The sequence below is a fragment of the Clavelina lepadiformis genome, chromosome 5 (assembly GCF_947623445.1).
Source record: "Clavelina lepadiformis chromosome 5, kaClaLepa1.1, whole genome shotgun sequence".
In the NCBI taxonomy this organism is placed as follows: domain Eukaryota; kingdom Metazoa; phylum Chordata; class Ascidiacea; order Aplousobranchia; family Clavelinidae; genus Clavelina; species Clavelina lepadiformis.
In genome coordinates, this window is record NC_135244.1 from 24,413,822 (window position 1) to 24,429,260 (window position 15,439).

A 15,439-nucleotide genomic window follows, 5' to 3' on the forward strand; every position below is an offset into this window, starting at 1 on the left:
GCAAAAATGCCAAGGCGCTTGCCTAGTACTACTTGCAAGGCTTTCTAAGCACAAAAGCTCCTTTTATCAGATGTAAAGCTTGAGAGAGAATAGAAGTTTTTGGTCGCAAATTGCTTATGGGGCCGTTACAGGCGCGAATTTAACCGGATAACCTAAGTGGTTATATGCAACTGGCATTATCGCCATAATGTTTCGTACGTTTAAGCTCTTTAATTTTTCCGCTTTTCGTTTGTTGATGTCTGGTAGGAAATTGGTTTCTATTGTGCTGTGACAATAGTTAGCTACGTAGTTTTGCTTTTAATTGCAAATTGGTAAGGGTATGGCAAGGGAGTACACAAACAAGAGAAATTACTAATTTCGTCTTAACCTACTCGTAAGTTGGTTACGCAGCACGTTTTCAGGCTGTTAAAAATTGGTGGTTAGTTTAGGAGAATGGGCATGCGTAAAGTTAATATTGCATATTTCGGCTTTAATCGAAGTTAGATTTGGGTTAGAACGTAGATTTAAGTCGCAGTGAATCAAATGAAGTTGAAGTTTGACCTGGGTGCGTAGGCTTGGTTAGAGTTTTTCTTTGCAAAAAACGTTTAGTTTTTTGTCTTCCAGACAGCGTAATTTTCAAAGTCTGGTGTGCACCAGCAGGCAACAAAAAGTGTGCAACGGCATATGGGAATGTGCACCAGATGTCTCTGTTTGGTAATAGACCCTTTCTGAGTTACTGTCTATAGGTAGCAAATTTTTTTCGATCGCCTAGGCCTATACTTAACAATGCATTATTGCTCATATCTTGCATGCTTTAAGCCCTTGGGCTTTACCACTTTTTTCTTGCTCCTCAACTGTTCGTGAGCTTGTGTTTTATTGTGCTATAACTACAACGGTTAGCATCGGAACTTTCGCTCTGCACAGTTAATGGCGAAAAATAAACAATACAGTACAACACAATGAAAAATGTCGACCCACTTTGATTCATTTTTGAATCACAGTGCTTTCTTTCCATACAGGTCCACAACCAAATGACGTCACAATTTGAGTAGCTGGGGTCCAGCATAGTAGGTATACAATGCACCATACCCTGTGGTTGTGTACTTTTGCACTAGATCGTATAAATTTTCCTTGAGGTCGACTAAAACTTAAATTTATAAAAGAGGTTTTACAACTCGTACAGTAAGGATTTTTACAGAATACTTAGAAAGCGTGATGTCATTCTCTATATAACATACTTTAAAACGATTACACTTCAAACGATAGTTTTTAGGTGGTGCTGGATGTTTTACCGACACTTTTTTTGAATTTGGAAGCTTTGCAGAACTTTTGCAATAAAGCAAAACGTCAGAAAACAGTTGCGCTGTTCCTTCAACAACATCAACGTGTTTTGTATCGTTGCTTTTTAGTGAGCTAAATAATTGTTATTATTGCAATTATATGATACACTCAGTCGAGCTAGACTATAATTTCTCATTTGAAAAAAAATGAACAGTAAAACAAGTGACAGACACAGCTGTTGCCAAGATTTTAAGTGGAGACAAGACGCTGTTTCGACAGAATATCTGAAGAGATTGAAATGGATGGAGTTGGCATTGACATTGGACTCGCTTTGCATCAGCTAACTACACCGAAAAAAGATGTCACTGTAACTCACTCCTCAGAAGAACAAAGGAGCTTGGCATGTATATATCAATGCATTGCATGGTCTTTCAGAGCAGTAGCAGTACACGAGTCGCTACAGATAACCCACCGAGAAACATCTTCATGAAGCGTCACGACGTTTTCGTTTCCCATATGTTACATTTTCTTCATGCGACATCGTCAATGGCGTTTTGATTTTCTAGTAATTTTTTCTCTTAAAAATTATTATGAGAAGCTTCCTATCATAACCTATGTAAGTTTTAGGCAAAAGCGCCACTCAGTGTTCAAGGTGGTGAGAGTGAAAAGAAGTTGTCCGAAGTGAGGACACGACTGCACTGACATTCCACCTGGAGTCATGGAGTACTTAAGCATATTTAGTGCAGTACTCTCTGTAGTTGTAGAACCCACTTTTCTCAATCTTAAGTTTAAAACTCAATCAGTTAATGCAATGTGCAGGTAAAAGCAATTTCTAGTGGTGAGCTAACAACAATTGATTTTTATATGTTTTTTCAATTTTTTTCATAATTGCTGACTAGGCTAGTGCTGATGAAGCTAATATTCCATGCAATCGTCAAATTTGTTGATACAGTAGAATCCAATTTGCATTGGGACGGAATTTTTTACATTGAAAAATAGCCGATTAATAAATCCCAAATTCGCTTTATAAATGCGTTTCATTATAATTTTTGTGAATAAAATTTAACGTAATCTCACTCTGTTCAAAATGTAATGTAGGCTATGCCAATCAATGCAGTATGTCAATCATAATGAATCGAATGTTTGCAAACTGGGATTACAGTTCAATGTTGTGTTATCAATCTCGTGTTGTGTAACACTACAGTATTAGCGGGTTACACTAGTGTTGCATAACAATGCAGTATTTTCCCATTTGACTGTGCTGTCATATTGAAGGTCATCTTGTGCTGCCTTGTCATCATCTCAAACTGCATCAAAAGCATGGATCTGTTTAAGTCTATGAAGAGACAAATAGAAAACCATCTTAGAGTGACCTTTCCACTCATACAGACCACGCTGGATCAGTTTTTTATATTGTCCGTTGATAAATAAATATTGTGCAATGTACTATATTAAAATATTTGTGCTTATTTTTGTATAGTGCACTAACTTCTATTGTGACGGATAATAAATCCACCGCTTATTAAATCCAAAATTGGACGGAGGTGGATTTATGAAGCGAATTCTATTGTATATGCCTTAACTAACGGGTTGCACAAACTATTCACTGTGAAATCTTTTTACAGGTTATCCTAGCTGTGTTAGGTGCAAATATCATTTTACTTTTGCCATCCTAGAAGTGTTTCCACTTAAACTTATGAAGAATTTGTTTCTTAGCTTCCAAAAGGGGTTATTTTGATTTTAATGTGAAATGGCTCCAACTTTAAATGTAAAAACAAGCACATTAATAGCTAGTGCAGCTGCCGGAATAACACTTGGTAAGTGAATAATATTTCAGCTTTAATAAGATGTTGATTGTCTCATTGTTGCGAGTTTAATTTAAATATCAATGGTTGCTGAGTAGTGAGTACGTTGTTGCTTTATTTTTTAATCACTGAAGCCAAACTGCATTTACACCAATTCTTATAGATTCCTGTTTTGCATGAATTTAGTACTTTCACTTTGTACTCGAGTCATCTGCACAACATTAGCTATTATCAACTCTAAAATGTCTCACACCTGCACAATAGGCCACAATTACCTAAAAATGACGTTTATCCTTCTAGTCAATGTTGATAGAGATAGAGTTTCAACAAACACAACAGGACTTGAAAGTTAAAAGAAACAAAAGTGAAGCCGTATTGTGCTTAAATTGGCAATAAATAAAATGACATTAATAAGTGAATATAGGAGTAATGTCAGCATGAGCATGAACTGGCTCGAAACCAATGCACAAAGTTGTGCTGGTCACGCTACGAGGAAGATGGGCTAGTATAGCTGGCGCAAACGATTTATAGTTGTGTTCTGAAGTAGAACACCGGATAGATTAATATACAGGTGTTGCAGGTTTGTACATCATTAGCCAGCGCATGAAATCGACAATTTTGTCAATTAAGAAGTGTTTGTAATCAGCCTCTTTAAAAGGTGATGGATCATGTATCCGTTCACAGTTTATTTTTTACAAGCAGGGCATACTTGAGTTATGTACGCTGCAACAGTGAAAACGTTTCCAGATGAAATGCATCGGTTTTTATCGTACACACTTGAATGTGTTGCAGTTAGACGTTCAAAAGATATCTCATGCTGTTAAAAATTAGCGAAAAAAAGCACTTTCCTGACATGTAATCAAAATTATCGGTGCAACCTCAAAACATTTTCAGTATTTGTCACAGGAGCGGTTGTTGGTTACTTTATCTATCGGCGGCGACGCACATCTGTCGAAGACGCAGATGAAGGAATCGGTGACGTTGATTCAATCATATCGGAAAGCGAGGTTGGTTGCTGCTTTCATCATAACTTCTTCCAGTATCACGGCAGTCTCATTGTTACACCACAGATCAATATAGACGACGATGGCGCTTGTCACAGTGTTTCCGACTCAACATATGTGACAGTGACCAGCGCTGCCACGGCATCAAGGTCAGACATCGGTGATTATGTGGAAGCTCAAGTCGGTTGCCATGACAATGATGATGTCATTTGTAACAATGAGGAGTCAACCACAACTGACCAAGTGACTGCTTCGAGATTACCCGTTAAGCCGATGAAGGTTCTGGTGTTGGGATTATCTGAGTGCGGAAAGACGAGCATGCTCAACTTGCTTGCCCACCAACCTGTGCAGGAGGACTACAAGCCCACCAAGGGTTTCAACGCGATTCAAATTGAGAAGAGTGGAATTGTTGTGAGCATCATGGAAGGTATTTTGTGGCAAGTTTCCTTTTTATTCAACTTTTATGTAAATTATTTTAAAATCTTGACAATGTTTGCTTCGATTCTCGCAGAGGTTTGGACTCATTTTGACCTGAAGTTACCGGCATCATGTGTTTATTTGGCTGTCATTTTCAAATCACGTTTAAAGTTGCGAAATTTTGACAATATTTCATTTGAGTTCAACTTGTTTTACAACTTTGCCCATCACTTTAATGAAGGTTGAGCGTTTGACCTGGTATTAATAACTTCAACTCATTGTTTTTTGCTCTAACCAAGACGTGAGTCGGCTACTGTGCGTGTAAAGTTAAGGTTACTTCAGGTCATGCTGACTTGTGATGTAATAATAAATAAGTATTGAAAATATTAATTTGTACCTTGCAACTTGTCAGAGTAAGAAATAATTTGCAAATAAACGAATATTTTTTAAATTGAATGAAAGCAAGTGAGTATGAATTTGCCTAAATTTTATCAGCTTTCCATCATTAAATTATAAGATGTCGCTTTTAGTGGGCGGAGGATCGGGGACGAGGGAATATTGGAAAAATTTCACCAACGATACAAGTCTATTGATCTATGTGGTTGACGGTTCCAATGCTTCAAGATTTAAAGAATCGAGGGTTGAGTTGAAGAAACTACTTGATGAGTCACTACTAGAGGGCATTGCATGTCTGTTAATTTCAAGCAAACAGGTACGAACTTCGACCTTGAGTGTGTGGTGGCGCTACAGAGCATATATGCGTCATTATTTATGTAATGAATTTTTTTCAGGATATCTCTGGCGCCCTGAAAGCAAATGAGATTTTCACAGCAAGAGACTTGACCGACATCGCGAAGAAAGGTTTGTCGAACATCACGCTGCTCAATATGATTTGCACTCCGAGAAGCAATGGCTCATCTGATGGTGATGTCATAATGGACGTTATCTTAACTATGTTGCAAGAACTTTGAAGACTGTGATGTCATCAAGTTAAAAAACTTAAGAACAAAGAAGGATTTTTACGTCACTGTTGAACTTTTTCACGTCATTGTGGAGTCGATCTATTAAGACGTGAAAAAATAGTTTTCAATTTATGATCTTGCATCAGAGATTATACAAGCTTTAAGGCGGTTGCCATGGTAACGAACAATCATATAATGTTTGTTTACGATTTCCTAACAGTGTTTAAAATATGTTGCCAAGCCTGTAGCTTTCTTTGTACTATGCGCTTATCAAAGCTGCCCCTGCTACTGACATTATAGCTACAGGATAAACTTCTATTAAATACCGTGGCGTAGACTGATGCTTTCAACCGAGTTCAATTTATGTTGCATTTTATCGGTGGTAAAATACATTGTTTCGTTTCAGAACTCATCGTGCCCGAGTGGCCTAGTGTTTATTCAGGCGGTAAACTCAACAATATTAAACTGTGAGCGGGAGGGGGATTCCCCATATGTGGTATCAGTCTCTGTAGAATAACAGTTTCTAGATTCTAGAATTTTTATAGAACTGTTCATTCTATACCTGGATTTCACTAACAGATATTAGATGGGGGCCAAATCTTTGAAAGGTCTAAAACTTCTAATTCAGCCCGAAATGAGCATTGAATTTTGTATTTTTTGGCTCCAGTATCCTGCAAAAACATGGTGGAATGAAATGTATTTTCTTATTTGCATATACAGTAAGTTCTCTAGTAATCTAGTTGATGATCTAAAACATATGTGTCAAACTATGCACGGGCAACATCCGGCCCGCTATACAATAAAACTTGGCCGGCAATGCTCTTTTATACATTGAACTATTTCCAGCCCACGAGATCATTGTACAGTAAGCTATAACTTACTTTTTTAAAGCAAGAAACAAGATTATAACAAATCGCACAATACAGCAGCACAGCAGTTGCCCCATCATACGATAGAATAAATCGATTTATTCTAATGCTTGTAATCTGGGCTGCTTTTTTTGTATTGTTTGTTAATTCTTTAATGCTTTTGCAAGGAGATGAACGAAACATAATGATGTAATAGAAGAAAATTTATAAATAGCCCAGTCAAAAACATCAAAAATTTTTTGTTGTTTCGCTGCCTGTTCCAATTCGTGTACTCGTGTCACGAAACGTTCAATCAAGTTTTATCCTTACGGCCCGCGGCGTTACATAAGTTTTGAGTTTTGGCCCTTGGTGCGATTGAGTTTGACACCCCTGATCTAGTCAAGTATAATTGTGAAGTCGATCGGAAAATGCGAGAGTTTTGCTGTAGATCTATAGCGCAACGAGAGACATTACACAAAAACTGAAGACATTCCGGAAAGAGAGTTTATTACAGAGATGTCCAACCTTTTATTATTGTGGGACGCATTGTCACTTGAAATAATTCATTGGGCCGCATAACCTATTAAATTTCAAGAAAAATGGATACATAAAGAGCTGACTGGTACATTTTAATTAGGTTAAGATTCAAAGTTCAAAATACTACTTGGAGTGAAAATGACTAGCGGGCCGCACAAAAATCTCAGGTGGGCCGCACTGTGGCCCGCGGGCCGCAGGTTGGACATCCCTGGTTTATTACAATAGCTCTACAGACGGGGCAGTTACTGATGCAGATTACGAACTGGCCACTATCTCTAACTCATACGATGTAGAAATAACTTTCAGACTGTGCGACCTTTTAAACCAGGTGCAACCGCCTCCTACGTGAAAACATATTTCAAGCTCTGTCGAGCATGGAAGTGCCAGATTACTTGGTGGTAAGTTATTCAAGCTACGGTGGCAACTCATTTCTACAAATCAGTTTCGGTGAAAACTTTCAGTAACAGCGTCGTTTTTGAAATAAAAATTGTTTATGAAGCGCAGTGAAGACTTCCCGGCTTATCTTAATTCCTGCGCGTGTCGTGCGTCAAATTTGTTTGGTGGAAACAGGAACTTACTCGCCAGATGTTTCCAACGTGAATTAATTATCTTAGTTTTTTGAAAGTGTTTCCAGCACTGCGATGCGCATGCGCCAACATCAACGTGAATGTGCTCCGTGAGGTGTGGCGCGCGCGTGTGCTAATGCGCACTGTACAACAACGCACACTCACGATAAATCGGGCTCTCGTTCCATTGTGATCAAATAGAAGGCTACGACAGGCAGTAAACATCCGTTGAATTCATTCATTTGCTTGGTTTAGGTTTAACAAGAAGGAGCGGTCTATTTTATTCACGAACAGTTAATGAGCAGGAAAAAGTGGCAAAGCCCAAAGGCTTAAAACATGCAAGATAGCAATATAGTATAAAGTACCATGGTTTGATTAAAATGACAATAAATAGCTTAAGTACACAACAAGTGTGTCGCAGGGCGGTTAACTTTGTTCTAGTAGGAGAGCGTCAAGTTGAGTCAAAGTTAAGTCATTTTTTGGTTGAAGACCTTTCATTATTAAAACAATTGTTGATTTGATTCTGACGTCATAAACTATATTGCATCAATTCGTGTAAAGGCCGCAGGCAAGGCGAAGCTTGCACTTACCGAAGCATGACCGATGCATTTAGCGTCAATTATTGAAATAAAACGTGAAGAAATCCTTCCGGCTTGCAAGGTTACCCTGTCGTTAAGACGTGCATAGTGACTGTTTGGTGTGACGTCATCATGCTAGGACAGTAATTTTTGTCACGTAGTAGTAAATTAATTATTTACGATGGACGCTAAAGCGATGACTGGTTTCAGGCTCGAAAAAACCAGCAGTCTGACGTCATATAGCCTACGTGTCAATGAAGGTCACAGCAGCAGTCGCCTTAAGTTCAAGAAGCTCGTGTCCAAGTGCACTTGGTATGCGACTTGAATGTCACGTCATAAGACCAAACGATTGTTACGTGGCAAGGTAATTCTTAGAATACGCGGAAACCCGGATGTGTGAGCGAAGTGTTCGGTTCAGCTCTGACAGTTTTCGGAAATGTTGTTTTTGTCCATGGGAAGTCTTTGCTTTGTTGTTATTGGCGATGTTTGTTTGTGAACTCACAAAGCTTTGATATACAAGTAACACGTCGTATTTTGTATTTGCGCCTATTGTGAGTTTTCAGCGCAGCGATTAGACGCCACACCACATGTTTGGCGCTATTAAAACTTCAGAAGCGAAATAGGCAGTGACCTCCAAGTTAAAGCTTTGCCTGTTACGTGGTGGACTTTCTCTTCTCGTGGAGCAAAGCGATGTATGACGTAGGACAGAGAAAATAATAGACAAGATGATGGCTCTGTTGTGTTGTGTTGCAGATCTCCTGCTGCCGCAAGGCGTACTAGAGACTAAAACTTAAATCAAACTAGCCATGAGTTTATGACCTCACAGAAGTATTTTTGCAGCAATGACAGCGCTTTCAGACAATGGTAGTCATGGTTACCACGATACGTCGGTAGGAGACTGCTTGTTCTGTTCTTCTCGGCGGCGATGGCGCCACCTAACGACGGCATTCTACATTGTTGCCTTCTTGTGGTTGGTGGCAGTAATCCTACTTCGCGTCGTGGATCGACCAACGGCGATCGTGAATCGCGATCATCTGGTCAAAGATTATCGCGATGTCTTCGAAGCTTTTAACGCACATAAGATGATGTACGGTTTTATGACGTAATTCTGCTTAATTATGACCTATAAATTAGCTAATTTACGGGATGGTTTCTTTTAAGATTTGGCGGACTGAGCAGCGAGGGTGATCATGACGTCACTGTGGGAGGGGGCTCAGCCCTCCAGGAGGTATTTGATCCAGGGACCGGAAGGTTCTCTACTTACTCACACTACAAAATGGCAGGAGGTAGAAATCTTATAATTATTGCAGGTATCAGGCAGATCGAATCTCACGTTATCAGATGTCGATTTTGACCTTCTGGGTCGCTTTTACTTCAATGATGCTCCTTTGCTGCCACCTAGCGATTGTGGTGCAATCTTGCGCGGCGATGAGGGCGCTCTAGACCAATCGAAGCTTCTCGGCCTCGAATTTAAAACAAAGGTTTGTTCTTCAATTCCGTCGCGGTTGATTCTGTTGTGACGTCATAATATTGTTCAGACATACGAAAAAGAGCGGGAAAGGTTGAAAAAGTTTGACGACGAGTTGAGCAGTTTGGCAGAAAATTGTGAAGATTTCTTGAAGAATCGAAAGTACTTCACATTGACCTTTACCGCTGAAGAAAGGGCCTACCCCCTTGCTTACGTCATCACTGTACACAGGTGATGTCGCTGGGTATTACGTCATTGGTATAAACTCCCAGTTTACCAAATACTTAAAACATTGAACATGAGGGAAGCGTATAGAACACCATTGCATTAAATTTACTTAACTGGAAATTTTTGAGAAAAAAATTAAAGAAGTTTGGTCCGTGCTGAAACGATATTTGAGCTACAAAAATATTCCGAACAAGAAAAAGCGAAATTTACAAACTTGAAATATTGGAAATAGAGCATAAATTCAAGAATGGAGAAACGTAAATTAAAAAACAAAGAATAAAAAGTTTTGGTAGATTTAGTTTCTTTAAGTCTTAATTTCCACTCTTTCCAGTCGAATTAATTTTCGTTGATTCCATTTTTCTGTCTCCTGGCCTGACATTTGTTGTTTGAAAATAACCTGTCAATTTGCTTTTTAACATCAAAGGAAGTTTACTTTGTTATTTTCTAACTTAATTCATCCTGCTTCTGGTATTTTGCCGGAATATATCAAACAAGGGCATGAGTTAGACATATGATTTCTATTATTTTGGCGCTAGCGTTCGTGGCTTGCTAAAATTTATTAAACTCCGTGGCTTCTTTCAATATTATTTGATTCGGTTTTGCGACTTTCTCTCGTAAAATTTCGTTGCTGTCCACGCCTTGACACGTCACGAATCAGTTTCTCGTTTAATTTATTTCAGGAAGTTTTCCATGTTTGAACGACTCTTGCGCGCCATCTACCAGCCACAGAATATTTATTGCGTCCACGTTGACAAGAAATCGCCGCCAGAATTTTTACAATCGATTCGGAAGCTGTCTGATTGTTTCAGCAACGTGTTTGTTGCGTCACAGCTGACGGAAGTCCACTATTCTCACTGGAGCAGGGTAGAGGCGGACCTGAATTGTCTCAAAGACCTTGTGGCCAGGTTTGAACCTTTTTTGAGTTCAAGTGCTGGTTTCAAGTTTGACCTTCACCTTCACCTTTCAGGAAGCACGAGGTTCCGTGGAAATACGTCATCAACCTGTGCGGCCAGGACTTCCCGCTGAAGACGAACTTAGAGATCACTCGAAGCCTGAAAACCCTGCATGGGTTCAACAACATGGAGACGATCACCCCGCCCGGCCATAAGATGAACAGGTGGGACTTTCCCAACCTTGCAACCTTTGTTCTTTGCTTCCCTTGCTAACTGCAACGCTTTTAAGGTTCAAGTTTCATTTTCGACTTCCGGAAAACCCGAAGCATGAATACGTCACAATGGAACAGACAGACGTCACAAAAGCACCGAACCCTCTAGATACCCCTATTTTTGTAGGAAGTGCTTATTACGTCATGAAACGACAAGCGGTTGAGTTCATTTTAAAAGGTGACGTTATGTGGTTTTGTCACAAAATTGGTTGACCAATCTATTGTGACGTCGATTATTTCTCAGATAAGACTGTGGAGGCATTCTTCGAGTGGAGCAAGGACACTTACTCTCCCGATGAGCACGTGTGGGCCACTCTGCAGAGGAACTTCCCCCGGGTTCCTGGCAGCCACCCTCCACACGCCAAGTACGACCTCAACGAGCTCCAGTCGATCACTCGTCTTGTGAAGTGGGGCGGCCTCGACACCAGCGTCTACCCCCGATGCACCGGGCACTACAGCAGGGGTGTCTGTGTATACGGGGTCGGAGACCTCCCCTGGTTGTTAGAACAACATCATCTGTTTGCGAATAAATTTGATTATGACGTAGATCCTTACGCAATAGAGTGTCTTGATGTTTGGCTTCGAAACAGGACTTTGTCACAAACGAGGCGTTATTTATCTATGGGTTATTTATGATGCAATGCGGCGATGACGTTATATCGCTATAAAGTAAGTGTAGCATGACGAGCAGTGCTTAAGTTTAATGTCAGATGGATTTTATTGATTTAGGTCGGCCTGGCGGAGACCGCTATATGGCGCCATTTGTAAATTTCGGCTTATTTTGCTTCCGGAATTTATGCGACGTGCAATCTTTCTACATTGTTGCGTATTTGTCTTTTAGTTTAACCCTGTTCCGTACGTTCCGTGATCCGAATGCTATGAAATTTTCGTTGATATTCCTGAATTGAACTAAAACGCTTTGGTTCTATTGTTGTGCTTTGCCAAATTGTTTCTGACTTTACAATCATGTTAAATGTTTTTAGTTTAGGAACGTATCAAGTGCTTTTCCACCAATGCTTTCAACTGTTCATTTTCTTTAAAGCACTTGCAGCATATTTGTGCAGCTTATGGCATTTTACAAACTGTGTATTGCAATAGTTAGTTATTTCTTACCAATAAAGTTTAAGTTGTTGTACCAAGGATGCCGGTGTTCATGCGAGCCACGGCTTCCACGGCCGCACTTTAATGACTTACATAAAATCTCGTTTATCGAAGGAGTGAAGTTGGGGGATAACTTTGGTCCACTCCAGGGTGGTTTATCTTTCCGAAAAAAAGGTCTTTACGGTTCCTTATAAAGGATTTGTTATAAGAAAGAATGTAGTCGAATATCTTTTCCAATTTGACTATTGTTAAATTGAAATTGTCCTGTATAGCCTACTTGCTCGGTTTAGCTTAAAATATACAAAAGTATAAAATATATGCAGCATCTTTCTTATTGACTTCGTACAAACAATGGGTTTGGTGGCCGTGCTAACCTGCCATCTTATAGCACAATTCTATTACTACTTTCTTGCATCTTTTAAGCCCATGGGCTTTGCCACTTTTTCCTACTCGTTAATTGTTCTTAAGCGTGTGTTTTATTGTGCTATAACTACAATGGTTAGTATCGGAACTTTCGTTCCGCACACTTAATGACAAAAGATAAACAGTACAATTCTTCTCGATATTTGCAATTAGTTTTGATAAAAAATAAATCGTCCCTTATTTCCTAAAACTGGATGAAACCCCGTTTTAATACTTGCGTTAGTCAAATGAGATTTTATTTTCTGTTTATAATATATCCCAAGCTAGATGGTTTGTTTGTACAACCATAGATTACTTTAAGCCTTAAAGAAATTAAAGCACTCGTTTGTTTACTAAAGCAATATTCACGGAAGTGCGTACGTGACTCGAGCTGTGTGGCATGAGGTCACAATGCAGTGTGTCTTTGCTTGATGCTTTTTCACCTTACCTGTCTGCTGGACTAGAGAAAAGATTCGTGATTGAACTAACTGCGTTCAATTTTGTTAATACCGGTTAGTTGGACGACTATCCTGCTAGGCCTAGTTCTAGTACTACTACAGGCAACCTGGCCGTATGCTGCCCGTTTACTTTTTCTCAGTATTTAATTTGGTGGAAAGCTGATCAGGCCTGCATCAGCTGTGATACTAATATCGTAAATAAAGTTCGAAACTAAATGTTACGGTTGTATTGGCCGCGCTAGTTGTTATACCAGCAATTATTACCTTAATTATTTGGGTCTAGTATACAAGTGCAAAACCAGATGACGTCATAATTTGAGTAATTGGGGTCTAGTATAAAAGGGCAACCTGTGGTTGTGCATTTGTAGACTAGATTCGTTTTAAAAAGTTTATCCTTTGGCTTAGTCATTGCCTACTATCCTGCCGTTAATGTGTAATTTTATTCTAAGTTTATTGAATGATTCGTCAAACTGTCAAAAGTGCGGTGGGAAAGAAAAAATTTAGCCGGTCATTATTTGCATGCGCTAATAAGTTGCAAGAAAAAGTAACAAAGCTGAAAAGGTTTAGAACATGCTCAAAAATAATTAGATATAGTATACAAGTGCACAACCACAGGGTGCCTTTTTATAGCACCCCCAGCTACTCAAATTGTGACGTGATCTGGTTCTGCTACATGGTTGTGCACTTGTATACTAGACCCTTTAAAATGAATAAATCGAACCTACAGAGCTACTAGTCTACCAGTTTAGTCTGAACTAAAAAGTTCGGCAGTTTTTGACATAAAATCACAGAATCGTGCTTTCAAAGATGCAAATTTTGGCATGTCCTAAAGCTTTACATCGTTGTCCATTTATTGTCACTATCTGGACTTTATTAAGGATTCCGAATTTTTTAAATGGGCACTAACCTGGCTTATTTCTTCTTTCATGAGTGAGGTCATTTGTTGCAGGCTGCACTAGGCCTTAAATCAACAACAATGTCTGATGGAGTGACTGCTCTTGTCAAGGCAAACCCCGTCCGAAAGCGATTTGGTCCTAAGGTGAGCAAAGCCAACAAGGTGCCCGATGAGATATTAAATAACTTGGAGCTGCAACAAGCAGTGAAGCTTCTTCCCGATAATTATGAATTTGAAATTTACAAGACAGTCTGGAGGATAAAGCAGTCGAAAGCGAAACGTGTGGCTCTTCAATTCCCCGAAGGCTTGCTAATATTTTCCTGCGTCATCTCCGACATCATCGAAACCTTTACCGGGGCAGAGACTGTTATTATGGGAGACGTCACGTATGGAGCATGTTGTGTCGATGATTACTCAGCACGCGCGCTCGGTTGTGATTTCATGGTTCACTACGGCCACAGCTGCCTCGTCCCTATCAGCAACATGCCCGACATTAAGATGCTGTACATCTTCGTCCATATTCAGATAGATGTTTCCCATTTTATTGACACTTTGAAATTAAATTTTAATCGAGGGGCAAAGCTTGTGCTGGTCAGCACGGTCCAGTTTATTACATCACTGCACACAACCAAGTCGGAACTGGCTGCTTGTGGGATTGAAGTGATCATTCCTCAGTGCAAGCCTCTGTCACCAGGAGAAGTCCTGGGTTGCACATCATCAAGACTGTCCAAACTCGATGCAGATGCTGTCATATACCTCGGAGATGGAAGGTTCCACTTGGAGTCAATTATGATATCAAATCCTACCCTTCCAGCATACGCTTATGATCCTTACAGCAAGGAACTTACCAAGGAAGGTTATGACCACAAGGTGATGCTTAATACAAGAAAAAGTGCCATTGATGCAGCAGCAAAGTGCAAAAAATGGGGATTGATCATGGGAACGCTCGGGAGACAAGGCTCCTCAAAAGTTCTTGCTTTCCTGGAAGAATCCATAAAAAGAGCTGGAAAGGAAGTTGTCACAATTCTCTTGTCGGAAATTTATCCGAACAAACTTAAAATGTTTTCGGATGTTGATGTCTGGGTTCAGACATCATGCCCACGATTGTCCATTGACTGGGGAACTGCTTTTGACAAACCTCTTCTCAACCCCTATGAAGCATCTGTTGCTTTACAAAAAATTGGGTACAAGGATGTTTACCCGATGGACTTTTATGCTAATGAAAGCAGTGGGGCGTGGACACCCAATAATGTTGCCAACAGACCAGCCCTAAGGCAGAGGAAAGCAAAGACAGCTTCGAACAATGCGCCAACTTTCTAGTCGTTGCGTAATCAGGCAGCAGCAGTGGGCAATTTAAGCTTCTATCAGTCATTTTTGGAAGTTGTATTTTGGACAAACTCGTATGAATGTTTGTCTTTCATGCACTGTTGTATAATTGATTAGTTACAACGTTAATATTATTTGATAAACTATTTGGATTGAGTAGTTCTGTGATGTGTTTACCAATGAAAAGCAGGTTAAGTTCAATAATGTGCAGTTGATTGGAGTAACAATATTCTTCTCGTCATACACGCTGGACCCTAAACGTCTTACTTTAGTCACAGTGGAGCAGCTTTTGGAAATGTTTTCTTGCGTCGCTAGGTGGCGCTCTCGATCGGTTGAAGCATGTACAGTAAATTGTCTTTGACGTTGGTCTGGTCGTCTGCCATTATCCTGTGTTGAGGGGGTTGTGAACTGTTGTTAAT

The 15,439-nt window shown here is 39.8% G+C and overlaps 3 protein-coding genes across 4 annotated transcripts; all 3 read left to right on the forward strand.

The window, feature by feature from the left end:
• Window positions 1-106: 106 nt before the first annotated feature.
• Window positions 107-5,856, forward strand: LOC143459025 (ADP-ribosylation factor-like protein 8A). 2 transcript variants are annotated; one of them, XM_076955976.1, is made up of 6 exons: window positions 107-2,079; window positions 2,536-3,077; window positions 3,972-4,072; window positions 4,136-4,496; window positions 5,017-5,198; window positions 5,278-5,856. In XM_076955976.1, the coding sequence occupies exons 2-6, from the start codon at window positions 3,011-3,013 to the stop codon at window positions 5,455-5,457; spliced, it is 891 nt and encodes a 296-aa protein (XP_076812091.1). In that variant the 5' UTR covers window positions 107-2,079; window positions 2,536-3,010; the 3' UTR covers window positions 5,458-5,856. The 2 variants fall into 2 exon arrangements, with proteins under 2 accessions (XP_076812091.1, XP_076812090.1); XM_076955975.1 differs by having other exon boundaries at window positions 107-3,077.
• Window positions 5,857-7,612: 1,756 nt separating this feature from the next.
• Window positions 7,613-11,978, forward strand: LOC143459028 (beta-1,3-galactosyl-O-glycosyl-glycoprotein beta-1,6-N-acetylglucosaminyltransferase-like). The gene is made up of 8 exons (XM_076955979.1): window positions 7,613-9,064; window positions 9,139-9,205; window positions 9,288-9,458; window positions 9,516-9,676; window positions 10,354-10,578; window positions 10,641-10,790; window positions 10,856-11,016; window positions 11,083-11,978. Exons 1-8 carry the CDS (start codon window positions 8,820-8,822, stop codon window positions 11,472-11,474), a joined length of 1,572 nt encoding a protein of 523 aa, XP_076812094.1. The 5' UTR covers window positions 7,613-8,819; the 3' UTR covers window positions 11,475-11,978.
• Window positions 11,979-12,832: 854 nt separating this feature from the next.
• LOC143459030 (2-(3-amino-3-carboxypropyl)histidine synthase subunit 1-like) lies at window positions 12,833-15,177 on the forward strand. Its single transcript, XM_076955982.1, has one exon. The coding sequence runs from the start codon at window positions 13,776-13,778 to the stop codon at window positions 15,012-15,014; it is 1,239 nt and encodes a 412-aa protein (XP_076812097.1). The 5' UTR covers window positions 12,833-13,775; the 3' UTR covers window positions 15,015-15,177.
• The last annotated feature ends 262 nt before the right edge of the window (window positions 15,178-15,439 follow it).